The sequence below is a fragment of the Bos grunniens genome, chromosome 8 (genome assembly GCF_055505025.1).
Source record: "Bos grunniens cultivar Pamir isolate PY7600 chromosome 8, Bosgru_T2T1.0, whole genome shotgun sequence".
NCBI classification, from domain to species: Eukaryota; Metazoa; Chordata; class Mammalia; order Artiodactyla; family Bovidae; genus Bos; species Bos grunniens.
The window spans coordinates 59,016,562-59,032,878 of NC_141172.1; the positions used below are offsets into that span (position 1 = coordinate 59,016,562).

The 16,317-nt window shown below is 45.1% G+C and overlaps 1 protein-coding gene and 1 long non-coding RNA gene across 3 annotated transcripts in view; one reads left to right on the plus strand and one right to left on the minus strand.

The window, feature by feature from the left end:
- LOC147367164 (uncharacterized) overlaps nucleotides 1-16,317 on the minus strand; it is a 37,822-nt gene that overhangs the window by 5,649 nt on the left and 15,856 nt on the right. Inside the window, exon 1 of one of the 2 annotated variants that reach the window (XR_015169894.1) lies at nucleotides 2,509-4,128. The exons of the other annotated variant lie outside the window; for it this stretch is intronic. This is a non-coding gene — a long non-coding RNA (uncharacterized LOC147367164). Of the gene's footprint in view, nucleotides 1-2,508; nucleotides 4,129-16,317 lie in introns of those variants that run through there. 2 annotated transcript variants of the gene reach the window in all.
- On the plus strand, nucleotides 1,638-6,138 carry CCIN (calicin). The gene is made up of 2 exons (XM_086415853.1): nucleotides 1,638-2,382; nucleotides 4,225-6,138. Exon 2 carries the CDS (start codon nucleotides 4,289-4,291, stop codon nucleotides 6,053-6,055), a length of 1,767 nt encoding a protein of 588 aa, XP_086271979.1. The 5' UTR covers nucleotides 1,638-2,382; nucleotides 4,225-4,288; the 3' UTR covers nucleotides 6,056-6,138.

Consider the following 16,317-nt stretch of genomic DNA (forward strand, 5'->3'; position numbering starts at 1 on the left):
CTGGCAGCTGTGACTGCAGCTGCGCTGCTGCTCCTCCAGGAATGTGTCACAGGCCCAAGTGTTCCAAAGAGATATCCCATGCGGGGGCTTAGAGGCGCTAACTTAGCTCTGCATTTTGCCTCAAACTATACAAAGTCCTCTAAAATCAGGACTCCATGTGGTCCAGGTGGGAAAGGCCAAGCTGTGAGTCCCTGAAATCATGACATCTCCAGGTAGTGAGATAGCAGGGCTGGGAGTCTGTGCGGGCCAGTCTTTGAGACGTGCTTCCTGAAGGTCTCTGTTGTGAACACAGGCTTCTGCTGTGCCCTTCATCTCACCCAGGGACAGCAATAAAATCTTTAGTGTAATATCTTACTCCCATATGATTCATGCCTGATTCTTAAGGTTTTCTTTGGTATGAACTATTTTTAAAATCTTTTATCAAGTTTGTTATAATATTGCTTCTGGGTTTTTTGTTTTATGTTTTTGGCCCCAAGGCATATGGGATGTTAGTTCCCTGACCAGGGATCAAACCCACATCCCCTGCATTGGAAGGTGAAGTCTTAACCACCAGGGAAGTTGCTCATGCCTGATTCTTAACCAGTAACTAAGGTAATCAATAACTCTGAGTTCCCATCTTAGGTAACTCAAGATTCTGAATACCTCCAACCCCTCCCCTGTAGACTTGTTTTGAGTCACGTGACCTACTGTCACATAGCTGACAGGACTAGAGTGGACATGTGATTCATGGCAGCCAATCCCTAGCCTGGCCATGGACCAGGAATTTGAGCTAAGAAATACAGAGAGAATTGACCAGTGGAACTGAAAAAATAAGGATGCCATGAGTTTGAATTAAGACCATGGCAAGTCAAAGCTATGTGTAAGCCCAGTTATGAGTTGGAAATATATGGAAGTGAGAAAGCCAGTTGTTAGAGGTATAAAACTGGTGGAAAGACAGGAAGACTCTTATCCTTTCCAGTTCCAGGCCAAATCTATGTTTAAAACATACCCTTCATTTTCTTCAGGGCTTCCCAACAAATTGATATATTAATTGATGCTCCCCAGAAGGATAGACTATTAGATAGAGGCCCCCCAACCCCCGCCCTCCAGGGAGTTTCCAGCAACAGAAAATGCTGACCTGTGCAAGAATCTGAGGGCCTTGGCCATACCTGGGCAGCTACCACAAACAAGACAAACTCAACGACCAGTCATTGAACATCCCGTAGCTCCTAGGGACATACTCTACTCAATACACATATACCTAACCAACTGATGGACCGTGGCAGGCAGCCAGCCCCTTTAGGTTGGAGTCTGTTTCTTCAGTTGGCTGGAATAAGGAACAAACTGACCAGGGGAGCTTTCTAAGCTGAAGATAAGCCAGAGAACAAAGCTGGCTGAGTGAGTGGGCACAAATCTAATTTCTTACAATGGATTTTGTAAAGATGACAACTCCTACAAGTTCAAGGGCTTCTCTGATGGCTCAGTCAGTAAAGAATCTGCCTGCAATGCAGGAGACTGCCTGAAATATGCAGGAGATATGGGTTCGATCCCTGGGTCACACAGATCCTCTGAAGAAGGAAATGGCAACCCACTCCAGAATTCTTGCCTGGGAAATCCCATAGACAGAGGAGCTGGTAGGCTACAGTCCATGGGGTCGCAAGAGTTGGACACGACTTAGGAACTAAATCACCACCACCATAAATTCCATGTAAGCAGAAGACAAGCCAGATTGCCATCTCTCCTTTGCAGCCAGAGGGTAGAGGAAGGAGTCAGGCACCCTGGCTTCCAGTCCTAGCTCTGTGAACTGAGTTGAGTGCGCCCCTTCCCCTCTCTGGGCCACAATCTGTCTAGCTGTACAAGGTCTGGCACATGGAAATAAGTCTACTGGGTCCTCTAAGTTCTCCAGGACACCCTGTAAACCTAACTTTCTTAAACCAGAAGGAAGCATCTGATGAGAGATCTTCTGGCCATGGTTTCTGGGACCTGAAACAAAAACAGAGGGGCATGGCCACCTCCTCCATCAACGTGGGGGTGGGGGCAAAGGAGTGATGAATGACCCACTCATCCCCTACCCCTGGGTGGGCAGGCCTAGAAGCCAATGGAAATGATAAGTGTCTGGCCTCAGCACCAAGAGGCTTCATCCTTCTCCATCTGAATCACAGCGGCCTCTCCTCTCCAGAGATCAGAGCGGGAGAAGCAATTAGAGCTTAATTATCTTCACAAGGAGAGACGGGACCAGGTGGAACTCACCTAAGCCACAGAGCTAGTCCTGGAAGGGCAGAAAGCCAAACCTTCTTCCCTTGGGGAAAACAGAAGGTTCTAGCCTTGTGCAGACACGTATCTCAAGAGACTGAGCGCTTCTCACCCTGGAGACGTCAAGGTGAATAAATATAGCATTAAAAGGTAAGTACTCTAAAATAATTTTCGAATTAAGAAAAAGCCAGATCTGGAATGAAGGGAGGAGGGAGAGACCGGCAGTTAATAATGAGAACTTGACAACACCGGGAGGGAAAGAGCTGGCAGGCTCACATTTCCAAGGTTGCAGCGTCAGTTTTCCTAGTAAGGACGCTAAAGACGGCCTGACGGTCAGGAGTGGGGCTCAGGGATCAAGGGTGCGGTCCGAGCCCAAGTCTTCTCTGTTCGACCTTGCCGTTGCCGCCAGGGTCTACGTTGTTGAGCCGGGTGCTGGGAGCCCCCGAAGGCTGCTCCGGCTGGGACTCGCAGGAGTCGGCCCTCCTCCGTGGGAGGCTCCGGCGGGTCCTTATCCCCTCCTGGGCACAGCAGCGCCACGGGAACTCGGGGAGCCCCACGCCGGCTAGGAGGCGGGGTGGGCCGTGGACGTGGCACCCGGTGGGGCACCAAGGGGGACGCCTAGAGTTCTGGATGTCTCCTTTCTAGCCGCTCGGCCGTGCGCCCGCTATCTAGGGCTTTACCTCTGTCTGAAAAATGGGCACAGGGTGTTTTGCCGCGATCCGGTCGGGGAAGAGGGGGCGGCACCGGGGTCGGTAAGGAGCTCACCGTTCCCAGGCTGGAGATGACTCTAGCGCCACCGCGTGGCTGAGGCGGCGCACGGAGCCCACCCCGAGGCGATGGGGATTTCCAGACTTGCCAACGATCACAGAGAACCACAAGTGTTTACGAAAGGAGCAGCCAGCCAGGAACACCGAAACTTGGCGAACTAGTGAAATGGCAGCTAGCTGTTGAACGATTGTTGCGAACCAAACACTGGGCTTAACATTTTCCGGTCCTTTTCTCTTGTAAACTCTTAATCATCTTTTAAGCGGATGCAGCTATTATTCCCATCTCACAGCGTTTCTCGAGAAAACTGAGGTTTAGAGAGAATGAGAAACTTGTCCAAGTCCCCAGCTGATGGGGAGAGCTGACCTATCCCAGCCCCCAACATTTTACAAGCTAGAGACTTGGCAGTGTGGACAGAATGGCCCGGTTTTCCGTGAAACTGAAATAATCAGGGCTTCGAGGGCCCTCCCATCCCCCGGTCCGAGAGTAACTCCTGCGTCCTTGCTCCCTGAGGGGCCGCCACCTCTCCGTTTAATTGGGTGGGTCAAAGAGTTCATTCGGAATCCGAACGACCTTTTGGGCCAGCCCAATGTGAAGAATGATGTCTGTAGCCGTAAAGGTCAGAAACCAAAGGACAGAGCTTTTTCTTCTCTAATATCCAGGAGCCTTGGCAGTGAAAGGTGCTTTGGGGCTTGAGAATCAGAGACAGAGGAAAGCTGAGTAGTTAGGAGCATCCCAGGAGGGTGGGTTCCAGAAGGACTGGGTTTCAGGCCCTGCTCTGCTTCCAACTAGCTACGTGATCTTGGGCAAGTTCATGCTCTTCTATGGGCCTCGGTTTCCCTCCTGTGCAATGTACATTCCTCTAGATGATGTAAAAATCCTTACCCCAGCCTTCCTAATAGCCCTCCCCATACTAGCCCTGCCCAGACTGGCCCTGACATTCCAGAAGCGGCCCTGAAGTGAGGTTGAAGGTCCCAGGTGGGAGTTGTGACCCATCTCTGAGTTTCCTCCTGAGTTCTGGGCCCTGGACTAGGTCCTGGCAGGGTATCTGGCCTTGGCAGATCAGAGCCATCAGAGGGGAGAAAAGCCCTGTGCCTCTGAGAAAGGCCTCAGGGAGGGGGCCTGCATTGTGATGACCTCATCCATTCTATGACATCATCCTCTCTCTTATTCCCACTCCTCCCTGGTCAACTGCTCTGCAAACAACCATCAATCTGAATCCCAAAGGCCTGAGAAAGTCTGTTCTCCAGTACCTGCTGCTGATCTTCTGTCTCACCCAGCAAGAAGCACCATGAAATTGGAATTCACCGAGAAAAACTACAACAGCTTCGTACTGCAGAACCTGAACAAACAGAGAAAACGCAAAGAGTACTGGGACATAGCCCTGACTGTGGACCACCATGTCTTCTTTGCACATCGCAATGTGCTGGCTGCAGTCTCTCCGCTGGTGAAGAACCTCATCTCCAACCATGACATGAAGACCACCGATGAGCTCTTTATCACCATTGACCCCAACTACCTGAGTCCGACCACAGTGGACCAGCTTCTAGACTACTTCTACAGTGGCAAGGTGGTGATCTCAGAACAGAATGTGGAAGAGCTCCTTCGTGGGGCCCAGTATTTCAACACACCCCGCCTTCGAATTCACTGCAATGACTTCCTGATCAAGTCCATCCGCCGTGCCAACTGCTTGCGCTACCTCTTCTTGGCTGAGTTGTTTGAGCTCAAAGAGGTGTCAGACTTGGCCTACTCTGGCATCCGTGACAACTTCCACTACTGGGCCAGTCCTGAGGGCTGCGTGCACTTCATGCGCTGTCCACCTGTCATCTTCGGCCGCCTGCTCCGAGATGAAAACTTGCATGTACTCAATGAAGACCAGGCTCTCAACGCACTCATCAATTGGGTATGCTTCCGGAAGGATGAGCGGGAGAAGTATTTCAAGAAGTTCTTCAATTACATCAACCTCAATGCTGTCTCCAACAAGACGCTAATGTATGCCAGCAACAAGCTGATGGGCATGGAGAACAGCTCAGCCCACTCAACCCTGATTGAGAGCGTCCTTGTGGACCGCAAGCAGGAGAGGCCAACCAGCCTGCTGAGCTACCAGCGGAAAGGGGCCCTGCTTGATTCAGTGGTCATCCTAGGTGGCCAGAAGGCCCACGGAAAGTTCAACGATGGAGTGTTTGCTTATATCATCCAGGAGAACCTGTGGTTGAAGCTCTCAGAGATGCCCTACAGGGCAGCAGCACTGAGTGCCACCTCTGCTGGTCGCTACATCTACATCTCTGGTGGAACCACTGAGCAGATTTCAGGGCTGAAGACGGCTTGGCGGTATGACATGGATGACAACTCCTGGACCAAGTTGCCCGACCTGCCAATTGGGCTTGTCTTCCACACCATGGTGACCTGCGGGGGGACAGTGTACTCAGTGGGAGGCAGCATTGCCCCAAGGCGCTATGTCTCTAACATCTATCGCTATGATGAGCGCAAGGAGACCTGGTGCCTGGCAGGGAAGATGAGCATTCCTATGGACGGCACAGCCGTGATCACCAGGGGTGACCGGAACCTGTATATTGTCACTGGGCGGTGCTTGGTGAAGGGTTACATCTCCCGGGTTGGGGTGGTGGACTGCTTCGATACCAACACTGGGGAGGTGGTCCAGTGTATCACCTTTCCTATTGAGTTCAACCACCGGCCCCTGCTCTCTTTTCATCAGGACAACATCCTCTGCGTGTACAGCCACCGGCAGAGTGTAGAGATCAACCTGCAGAAGGTAAAGGCCAACAAGACAACCACCTCAGTGCCTCTTTTGCCCAACAACTGCCCCTTGGATGTGTCCCATGCTATATGCTCTGTTGGAGACAACAAAGTGTTTGTGTGCGGAGGTGTCACCACAACCACCGATGTCCAGACAAAGGACTATACCATCAATCCAAATGCCTACCTTCTGGACCAAAAGGCAGGCGAGTGGAAGACCCTGGCCCCCCCACCGGAAGCATTGGACTGTCCTGCCTGCTGTCTAGCCAAGCTACCTTGCAAGATTCTTCAAAGGATTTAAACAACTTTTTAAGTGGGAGAATAAGTAAATGCATTATTATTCACAATTTAATGAGAGAGAAATAGAGAGGAAGGTGTTGGTTCCTTTTTAGTCTCTGTTTGGCCCTGAAGGTGGAGATGCTGGGCTCTGGCTACTCCCAGTGTGGGGAGATTCAGGGCTGCCCTGTTACTGAAGGGATCCAAGCTGAGGCTGAAAAAGTCTCTGGTGGGTGGGATTGAGGCATATCTCGGGCACTGGCTCCCAGTGGGTGAAGATTCAGGGCTACTCCATCATTGAAGGGATCCAAGGAGAGGCTGGAAGGGGATCCTGGGTGGGTGAAATCAAGGCATCTCCCAGGCCCCGGCCAAGGTGATGTCTGAAAGGCCCCCTATCCTATACCCTTGAGGTCACCTTGAAGACACATGCTAGACTGACAGGTAAAGCACCTGCTTAGAGTTGTGAAGCCTCAGGCTCCTCCAACACTCATTTCTGAGTCTGCCCAGGAAGGCAGGGGAGGGCTAATCCCAGGTCTGGGAGAGGAGCCTCCTGGGTTAGGGAGGGAGAAGGTGGTGTGAGCCAGGCTCGAGGATGTGGGCAGAGGGTGTGGGGTTGGGACAGGAGAGAAGGCAGGGTTGCTTGGCTATTGGGATGGACCATGCAGCTATGGTGTGTCTCATTTGTGAGCAAGTTGTAGGGTTACTTACATGTTTCCAGTAAGCAAGGTTCATTGGGAACTTTCTCCAGGAATACAAGGTCTGAGGAACTGGGGGTGGAAGAGAGGCAAGTAAAGGGAGAAAAAAGAAACCCACATCTCTATTGGAGACATAAGGGAGATGATGGGATGACAGTCAGGATGGTTTAGTAGTTAGGGGCCTGACTACTGGGGACAGATGGCCTGGTTCAAATGCCAGTCCCACCACTTACTGGGTAATCCTGAGAAAGTTATTAACACCTCTGTGCCTTAGTTCCCTCATCTGTAAAGGGGGGACAACAAGAGCACCTGCCTCACTGGGTGATGTGATGTGCAAAGTGCCGAGGACAGTCCCTGGCATATGTTAAAGTGCTGCAGGAGCACTTTTATAAAAGAAAAAAAAGGAAAAGAGGGATGAGGCAAGGGTCTAGGTTCTTGGACGCTGATATTAAGTTAGGTTCCATAAAATGTTCTTTGGGACTCCCTGCCTCAAAGCCTAGTGAGCTCTCCTGAATTCTAACTACTTCTGTTTCCCTTTCATTTGTGTTTCCATAGAAGCCTAAACAATTTAGAAGAAACTGACCAAGTCCTTGAACACCACATATAATCCTCATTCATCCATTCACTTGTCCCTTCATGAATTCACTTACTCATCTGCTCATCAGTTCACACACACAGACACACGCACGCTCACTGGGGCCTCTCTGCAGGTCTCTGTGCTGGGTGCTTGGGCGATGACACAGACAGTCCCCGTCCCTGGGAGAGTGTCCACCAGTGCCATGCAACAAGAGTAGTACACAGGCCACATAGGGAATTTCATTTTTTCTAGCAGCCACATTAACAAGGTAAAAAGAAATGAATGAAATTAATAATATATTTCATTTAATGCAATATACCTAAAAATTAACATTTAAACCAATAGTCAATGGAAACATTTATTAATGAGGTATTTAACATTTTTTTTTGCATATTGAGTCTTCAGAACCCAGTGTGTATTACACTTACAGCATGGCTCATTTTGGACTGACTACATACCTCAAGGCCCACGAAGCTAATGGCTACTGTATTATACATGTGGGATACTTTACATATCCTCATGGTTCACATCTGCTCCATCCCCTTCATTTTCCCACTCAATCCTGCTGCACCCACTCAGCTGCAGCTTCCTGACTTCCCTGAAGGGTGGCCTCTCTCTTCAAAGCCTACCCCTCTGTCCAGGTCTTACTTCGCTCCCTCCAGTCCAGGACCTTGGACTTCACAGCTGACTCTCTCTCCCCTGGGAACTTACCCCACATTTCTCTCTTCTCCAATGCTGGGCAGCCCCCACCTCTGCTCATCTTATTGCATCTCCCAGCTGGAAGAAGAGGGTCCCACAGACCCACACAGCTAAGCCCAGCTGCCCCGCCCCCACCCCACCAGGCTTCACTAACCCAGTCACCTCTTATGACACCAGATGGCCATTCCCTTCTGCTGATTCTCCAACCTTCTCTGGTGTCCTGGGGCCCTGCCCTCCTTTCTGTTTCTTCTCAGCCACTTACTTCTCATTTTGCTGCCAGAACTCTAGAGAAATAGAGGTCAGATGATCTGGCGCCATAAGTAATCTGTTGTCCCCAGAAAAACCTCTCCAGAGCTTCCACTGCTTTTATGCACCTCTGAGGAAGAGGTGTCCTTCCATGACTCAAAGCAATCTCCTGTCTTGTCGTTCTGTTTCCTTACAACTTGCTAGGCTCCCCAGTTCCCTCCCTCTCCACATTCCCTTCCTGATGTCTTCTCTTCATTCCAGAAATATTCTCAAGGTTCTTCTAACCTGAAGACAAACCCTCCTCAGTTTTGAGGTCCAGCTCTTGCTATCTGCCTGTCGCTTTCCTCAGCTGAGCCTCCTGAATGCTGCCTCTGCTCTCCAGTTCCAGACCAAACTCTAACCCACTCAGTCTGGCTTCTGTTCCCAGCACACCACCAAACTGTCTCCTGATGACACTGTTGTCTTTTTCTCAGGATTCTTTCTTTTCCTTGCAGTGGGATTTCCTTCCTTCCTTTCCTTTTAGAATGCTGCTGCCGCTAAGTCGCTTCAGTCATGTCCGACTCTGTGCAACCCCATGGACTATAGCCCACCAGGCTTCCCCGTCCCTGGGATTCTCCAGGCAAGAACACTGGAGTGGGTTGCCATTTCCTTCTCCAATGCATGAAAGTGAAAAGTGAAAGTGAAGTTGCTCAGTCGTGTCCGACTCTTCGAGACCCCATGGACTGCAGCCCACCAGGCTCCTCCGTCCACGGGATTTTCCAGGCAAGAGTAGTGGAGTGGGGTGCCATTGCCTTCTCTGTCCTTTTAGAATAGAGAGATTATAATTTGATATATTAACCAATGTGGTCCTTCCTTGCTCCTTCAAAGTTAGACCATGAAGCTGAAGCTTCAAGGTTTATTGCCCTGAGGAGGTTGGCACAGCTGAATGTAGGAATCAGAGCTCAACTCTTGGCTTCTGTTGCTAGAAGAGCTTCAGCAATTCATAGCAGAGATTATGGTCTTGAAAGACGTGACTTTTATACTATAATCCATGTCTTCAAACTGGAATACATGAAGTCTTTCCAAGGGAAATTCAGACAAGCATAGTTTGAAGGGAATTAGTTTTCAGATCCTCAACTTTTTCCCTAAAATTGGCCTGAGAATACACCTGTGGTGGAGATTTCATTCTAGTTCTCTTTCCCCATCTTCATTTTCAAAACGATCTGTCAAACATTTTACACACACAGAGAGCAACATTTAACCACTCCAAATCTTCCCAGGGTGCACCGCCCCGGATGCCATATGGGGATATAAGCTAGTGTCAATGAAGTGTCAGCGAAGATTCCTTTCATCAAGACACCAATATCCAAAGAAGAGTTTGCGGTATTAATACTTTTCTAACTTATCTAGTGTCTGTGTTGACATGTGAAGCCCGGTGTTTTAAACTGGGGTATTTTGGTCCAAGATAGGTCTTTAAAAATGTTAAGTAGCACAGTGCTATGAGGACATATTTTTAAAAATCATCACTGACTAGTAATTCACCCGTTTAAAGTATAGAATTCAATGGCTTTTATATATTCACAGAGTTCTCCAATTATTGCAACAATCAATTTTAGGACATTTTCATCACTCCAAAAAGAATTCTTGTACCCCATAGCTCTAACTCTCTAGCCCCCTCAATTCCCTAGCCCCAGGCAGCCAATAATTTAGTTTCTGACTCTATGGATTAGTCTATTCTAGACATTTCATATAAAATGTGACCTTCTTTTCTGGCTTTCACTTAGCATAATGTTTTCAAGTTTCACCCATGTTGTAGCATGTAATTCATTCCTTTTTACGGCTGGATACTATACCATTGTGAGGTTATACCACATTTTATGTATCTGTTTATCAGTTAATAGATATTTGGTTTGCTTCCACTTCTTGGCTATTATGAATAGTACTCAATGAACATTTGTGTACAAGGTTTTGTGTTCACACAGGTTTTCATTTCTCTACACCTAGGAATAGAATTGTTAGATCAAATTTTAACTCTGTGTTTAATCACTTGAGGAACTGCCAGACTGTTTCCCAAAGCAGCTGGTGGCATTCCCACCAGCAATATATGAGGGATCCAACTTTTCCGCCCCCTCACCAGCACTTCTTATTATCTGTCTTTCCACAAACAGTCATCCTAGTGAGAGAAAGCGGCATCTCATTGTGGTTTTGGTTTGCATTGCCCTGATGCCTAGAGATGCTGGATATCTTTTCAGGGGCTTATTTTTGATGACAGTTGTTATCAGAGAAAGTATTATTCTTGAGGAAGAGTTCTCAAGGTACAAAGGTAGTGGGACTCAGAAACATGACAGTCTTTGTGCCATTATTTCATTCAGGCCACAGAATCGTAACAAGTATCTATTCCTTCCTACCAAGCCATCTATCTTAGAATATTAAAGATTTTTTAAAGTGTGTGAGAAAATATCCACTACCAAGCACATCCTCTCTGCATTTTCACCATTCTCAGTAATGAGAAAAATGCTCCCATTCTCCTGGGTCTATTTGGTACAATTTAAAAGATGACATAAAAAATTCTACACTTACGTTCAAAAGAACAATGTTACATCTTTGAACAAAAGTAAATATATCACGTTAGAACGCTTATTATTAGAATGCTTTATTCAGAGTTGTATGAAACATTTAAAACCTTTTTAATTAGGAATATATAACCCACACAGAAAAGCAACAATACGTAATTGTATAGCTTAATGAATTATAACTATTGTAAATATCCATGTAACTATTACTGAGTTCAAGCAACAGAATATTGCCAATATCTCAAAAGTCTCCAATGTGGCCCCTTCCTGATTACACCTCTTCTCTGCTCTCTGAGCTTTATGATAATGCCTTCCTTGCTTTTTTTTCATCATCGTTTCCTGACCAGGGATCTAACTCAAACCCTCAGCAGTGAAAGCACAGGCTCCTAACCACTCGATCACTAGGGAATTCCCTGTTTCTTGCTCAGTATTCCTGCCTGGAGAATCCTCGAGGACAGAGGTGCCTGGCCAGCTACAGTTCATGCTGCTAAGTCACTTCAGTCGTGTCCAACTCTGGGCAACCCCATAGATGGCAGCCCACTAGGCTCCCCATCCCTGGGATTCTCCAGGCAAGAACACTAGAGTGGGTTGCCATTTCCTTCTCCAATGCATGAAAGTAAAAAGTGAAAGGGAAGTCGCTAAATCCCTCAGTTTATGGGGTTGCAAAAAGTCAGACACGACTGAGCGACTAAGCACAGCACATAGCTTTACTGTCTAAGTAGGCATTTCTAATACATAGATTAGTTCAGCCTGCCTTTGAACTTTACATAAGAGACTTGTGCTGTATGAATTATTTTGTGTCTGGCTTCTTTCACTCAAATTGTTTTCACAATTGATCCATGTTGTTGTATCTAGGTATAGTTCTTCCCATTCATCTTCTGTATAGTATTCTGTATGAGTATATCCTTTTATTTATCCAGTCTCCTGTTCATGGATATCTGGGTGGTTTCCACTTTGGACAATTACAGACAATGCTATTCTTGTGAATGTATCTTGATACATGTGTACTCAACTTTATCTAGAACATAAGTGGAATTGCTGTCTTCATTTCTAGATAATGCCAAATTATTTCGCAAAGTGGTTGTGCCAGTTTTACATTGCCATCAGCAGTACTTGAGAACTCATGTTGTTTCTACATGCTTCCCAATCAATACTTAGTATTGTCAGACTTTTATTATTGCCAATCAGATATGAAGTATTATCTCAATGCAGTTTTAATTTCCATTCTCTTGATTGATAATTAAAGGTTAAACACCTTTTAATGTTTATTGGACATTTGGATTCCCTCTTTTGTGAAATCTTTTTTTCTATTTGGTTATTTTCTCTTTTTGACTTGTTGGAATTCTTTTTTTTTTTCTTTTTTCAATTTTTTTGAGTTAGACCATTTAAAAAAGTTTTCTGTTTTAAAGTTTGATTTGGACCATTTTTAAAGTTTATTGAATTTGTTACAATATTGCTTCTGTTGTTTATTTTCTGGTTTTCTGGCTGGGAGGCATGTGGGATCTTAGCTCCCCAACCAGGGAACCATCGAACCCACACCTCTGCGTCGGAAAGTGAAGTCTTAACCACTGGACCACCAGGGAAGTCCCTGGAATTCTTAATATAGACTAGATACGAGTCGTCTACCAGTTTCAAATGTGGTAAATATCTTCTCCCATTCTGTGGCTTGCCCTTCCACTCATAATGGTATATTTTAATTCTAATTAGTCTGATTTGTCTTTTCATTTTTGGTTACTGCTCTTGATACTTGAGGAAACCATTCTTTACCCTGAGGTCACAAATATCCCATATGGATACATAATTGTCCCAGAACCAATTTTCCCACTTCTCTGCAGTGCCACCCTTGTTGTAAATCACATGTCCATACATGGGGACGTGCTTATGAGCTCTCTTATTCCATTGGTCTATTCCTCTGACCTTACACTAATAGTACAGCCTCCAGTTCTATAGCTTTGTCATATCCGATGTGGTTTAGAATTTGTTTGTCAAGATCCACAAAACTGTTGAGGTTTTGATTGTGATTGTGCTGAATTTATAGATCAATTTAGGGAAATTTCATATATTTACAATATCAGTTTTTAAAATTCATTGACATGGTATATTTCCATTTTAGGGAGTCTTCTGTAATTCTTCTTAATGTTTTATACTTTGTAGAGGTCTCACATAATGTTTGTTAGATTTATTCCGGACATTTTAAAATTAATATATTTTATTAAAAAAATATATAGTCATATATATTAGATATGTTCTTTTAAAATATATAGCATTCTTTGAAAAATTCATTTCTTCTTTTTAGTCTATAGAAATACATTGATTTCTGTATATTGATTTTGTACTTAGCAGATTGTAGGGGATCTTTCTATATTCCAGATGTGAGCTGTTTCAGTTGTACATGTGGTAAATATCTTCTCTCCACTCAATATGAATCATAGCTCTAAATGTAAAATGTAAAACTACAAAACTTTTAGAAAAAAACATGGACCAAATCTTTGTAACTGGGGGTTAAGCAAAGATTTTTTAGATATGACATGCAAAAAGCATGATCCATTTCAGTTCAGTTCAGTGGCTCACTCATGTCCAACTCTTTGTGACCCCGTGGACTACAGCACGCCAGGATTCCCTGTCCATCACCAACTCCCAGAGCTTGCTCAAACTCATGTCCATTGAGTCAGTCATGCCATCCAACCATCTCATCCTGTATTATCCCCTTCTCCTCCTGCCTTCAATCTTGCCCAGCATCAGGGTCTTTTCAAATGAGTCAGTTCTTCACATCAGGTGGCCAAAGTATTGGAGTTTCAGCTTCAGCATCAGTCCTTCCAAGGAATATTCAGGACTGATTTCCTTTAGGATGGACTGGTTGGATCTCCTTGTAGTCCAACGGACTCTCAACAGTCTTCTCCAACACCACAGTTCAAAAGCATCAATTCTTCGGCACTCAGCCTTGTTTGTAGTCCAACTCTCAAATCCACGCATGACTGGAAAAACCATAGCTTTGACTGTATGGACCTTTGTCAACAAAGTAATGTCTCTGCTTTTTAATATGCTGTCTAGATTTGTCATAGCTTTTCTTCCAAGGAGCAAGCGTCTTTTAATTTCATGGCTGCAGTAACCATCTGCAGCTATTTTGGAGCCCAAGAAAATAAAGTCTGTCACTGTTTCCATTGTTTCCCCATGTATTTGTCCTGAAGTGATGGGACCGGATGCCATGATCTTCATTGGGTTTTTGAATCTGTAGATTTATATCTTTGCCAAATTTGGCAAGTTTTCAGCTCTTATTATTTCAGATATTTTTTCCAGCTTTGTACACTTTCTATTTTCTTTCTGGAAGTCTGATGCAACAAATGTTACACTTTTTGTTGTTGTTGTTCCACAGGTTCCTGGGGCTCTTTTCAGCTTTTTTTCCTCACTGTTCAGACTAATGTCTTCTGATCAGTCTTCATATTCAGTAACTCTTACCTCTGTCATCTCCATTTTGCTTTGGGATCTATCTGAGTTTGTAAATTTTTGTTTTTAAAAGTTTCCAGTTCAAACATTTCCATTTTGTTATTTATATTTATAATTTCTTTACTGAAGTTTTCTAATTTTTCAGTTGTTCCAAGGATGTTTACAATTATTTGTAAGAGCACTTTTATAATAGCTGATGTAAGTCTTTGTCAGATAACTCCAATATCTAAATCATCTTGGTATTGATATGTGTGGATTGTCTTGTGTGAGTGTGTGTGTGTGTGAGTTGAGATTTTCCTGGTTATTCATATGCTAGGTAATTCTAGATTGTATCTTAAATATTTTGAATACTATGACATGAGACTTTGGGTCTTATTTAAAGAATAAAGAATGTGGATATTTTTGTACTAGTATTTAATTGACCAAACTAGTTTCAGGATATAAGTTCTAACTGACCTCCTTTGGACTGTGGTTAGAATTTCATCCCAATCTTCAAAGGTTTTGTACCGGTATTTGAATCTGTCCCATGTTTGGGCCACCTAGTGACCAATCTGGGACGTCAGTTCAGTTCAGTTGCTCAATCATGTCCCACTCTTTGTGACCCCATGGACTGCTGCACTCCAGGCCTCTCTGTCCATCCCCAGCTCCCAGAGTTTACTCAAACTCATGTCCATTGAGTTAGTGATGCCATCCAAACATCTCATCCTCTGTCGTCCCCTTTTCCTCCTGCCTTCTATCTTTCCCAGTATCAGGGTCTTTTCAAATGAATCAGTTCTTGGCATCGGGTGGCCAAAGTATTGGAGTTTCAGCTTGAGCATCTGTCCTTCCAATGAATATTCAGGACTGATTTCCTTTAGGATGGACTGGTTGGATCTCCTTGCAGTCCAAGGGACTCTCAACAGTCTTCTCCAACACCACCGTTCAAAAGCATCAATTCTTCAGCATTCAGCTTTCTTTATAGTCCAACTCTCACATCCATACATGACTACTGGAAAAACCATAGCTTTTACTAGACAGACCTTTGTTGGCAAAGTAATGTCTCTGCTTTTTAATAAGCTGTCTAGTTGGTCATAACATTTCTTCCAAGGAGTAAATGTCTTTTAATTTCATGGCTGCAGTCACCATCTGCAGTGATTTTGAAGCCCCCCCAAATAAAGTCAGCCACTGTTTCCACTGTTTCTCCATCTATTTCCCATGAAGTGATGGGACCAGATGCCATGATCTTCGTTTTCTGAATGCTGAGCTTTAAGCCAACTTTTTCACTCTCCTCTTTCACTTTCATCAAGAAGCTCTTTAGTTCTTCTTCACTTTTTGCCATAAGGGTGGTGTCATCTGCATATCTGAGGTTATTGATATTTCTCCTGGCAATCTTCATTCTGGCTTGTGCTTCATCCAGTCCAACATTTCTCATGATGTACTCTGCATATAAGTTAAATAAGCAGGGTGACAACATACAGCCTTGACATACTCCTTTCCTATTTGGAACCAGTCTGTTGTTCTATGTCCAGTTCTAACTGTTGCTTCCTGACCTGCATACAGATTTCTCAAGAGGAAGGTCAGGTGGTCTGGTATTCCCAGCTCTTTCAGAATTTTCCACAGTTTGTGGTGATCCACACAGTCAAAGGTTTTGGCATAGTCAATAAAGCAGAAGTAGATGTTTTTCTGGACCTCTCTTGCTTTTTCAATGATCCAGCGGACGCTGGCAATTTGATCTCTGGTACATTTGCCTTTTCTAAAACCAGCTTGAACATCTGGAAGTTCACGGTTCACATACTGTTGAAGCCTGGCTTGGAGAATTTTGAGCATTAACTTTGCTAGTGTGTGAGATGAGTGCAATTGTGCGGGAGTTTGAGCATTCTTTGGCATTGCCTTTCTTAGAGATTGGAATGAAAACTGACCTTTTCCAGTCCTGTGGCCACTGCTGAGTTTTCCAAATTTGCTGGCATATTGAGTGCAACACTTTCACAGCATCATCTTTCAGGATTTGACATAGCTCAACTGGAATTCCATCACCTCCACTAGCTTTGTTTGTAGTGATGCTTCCTAAGGCCCACCTGACTTCACATTCCAGGAT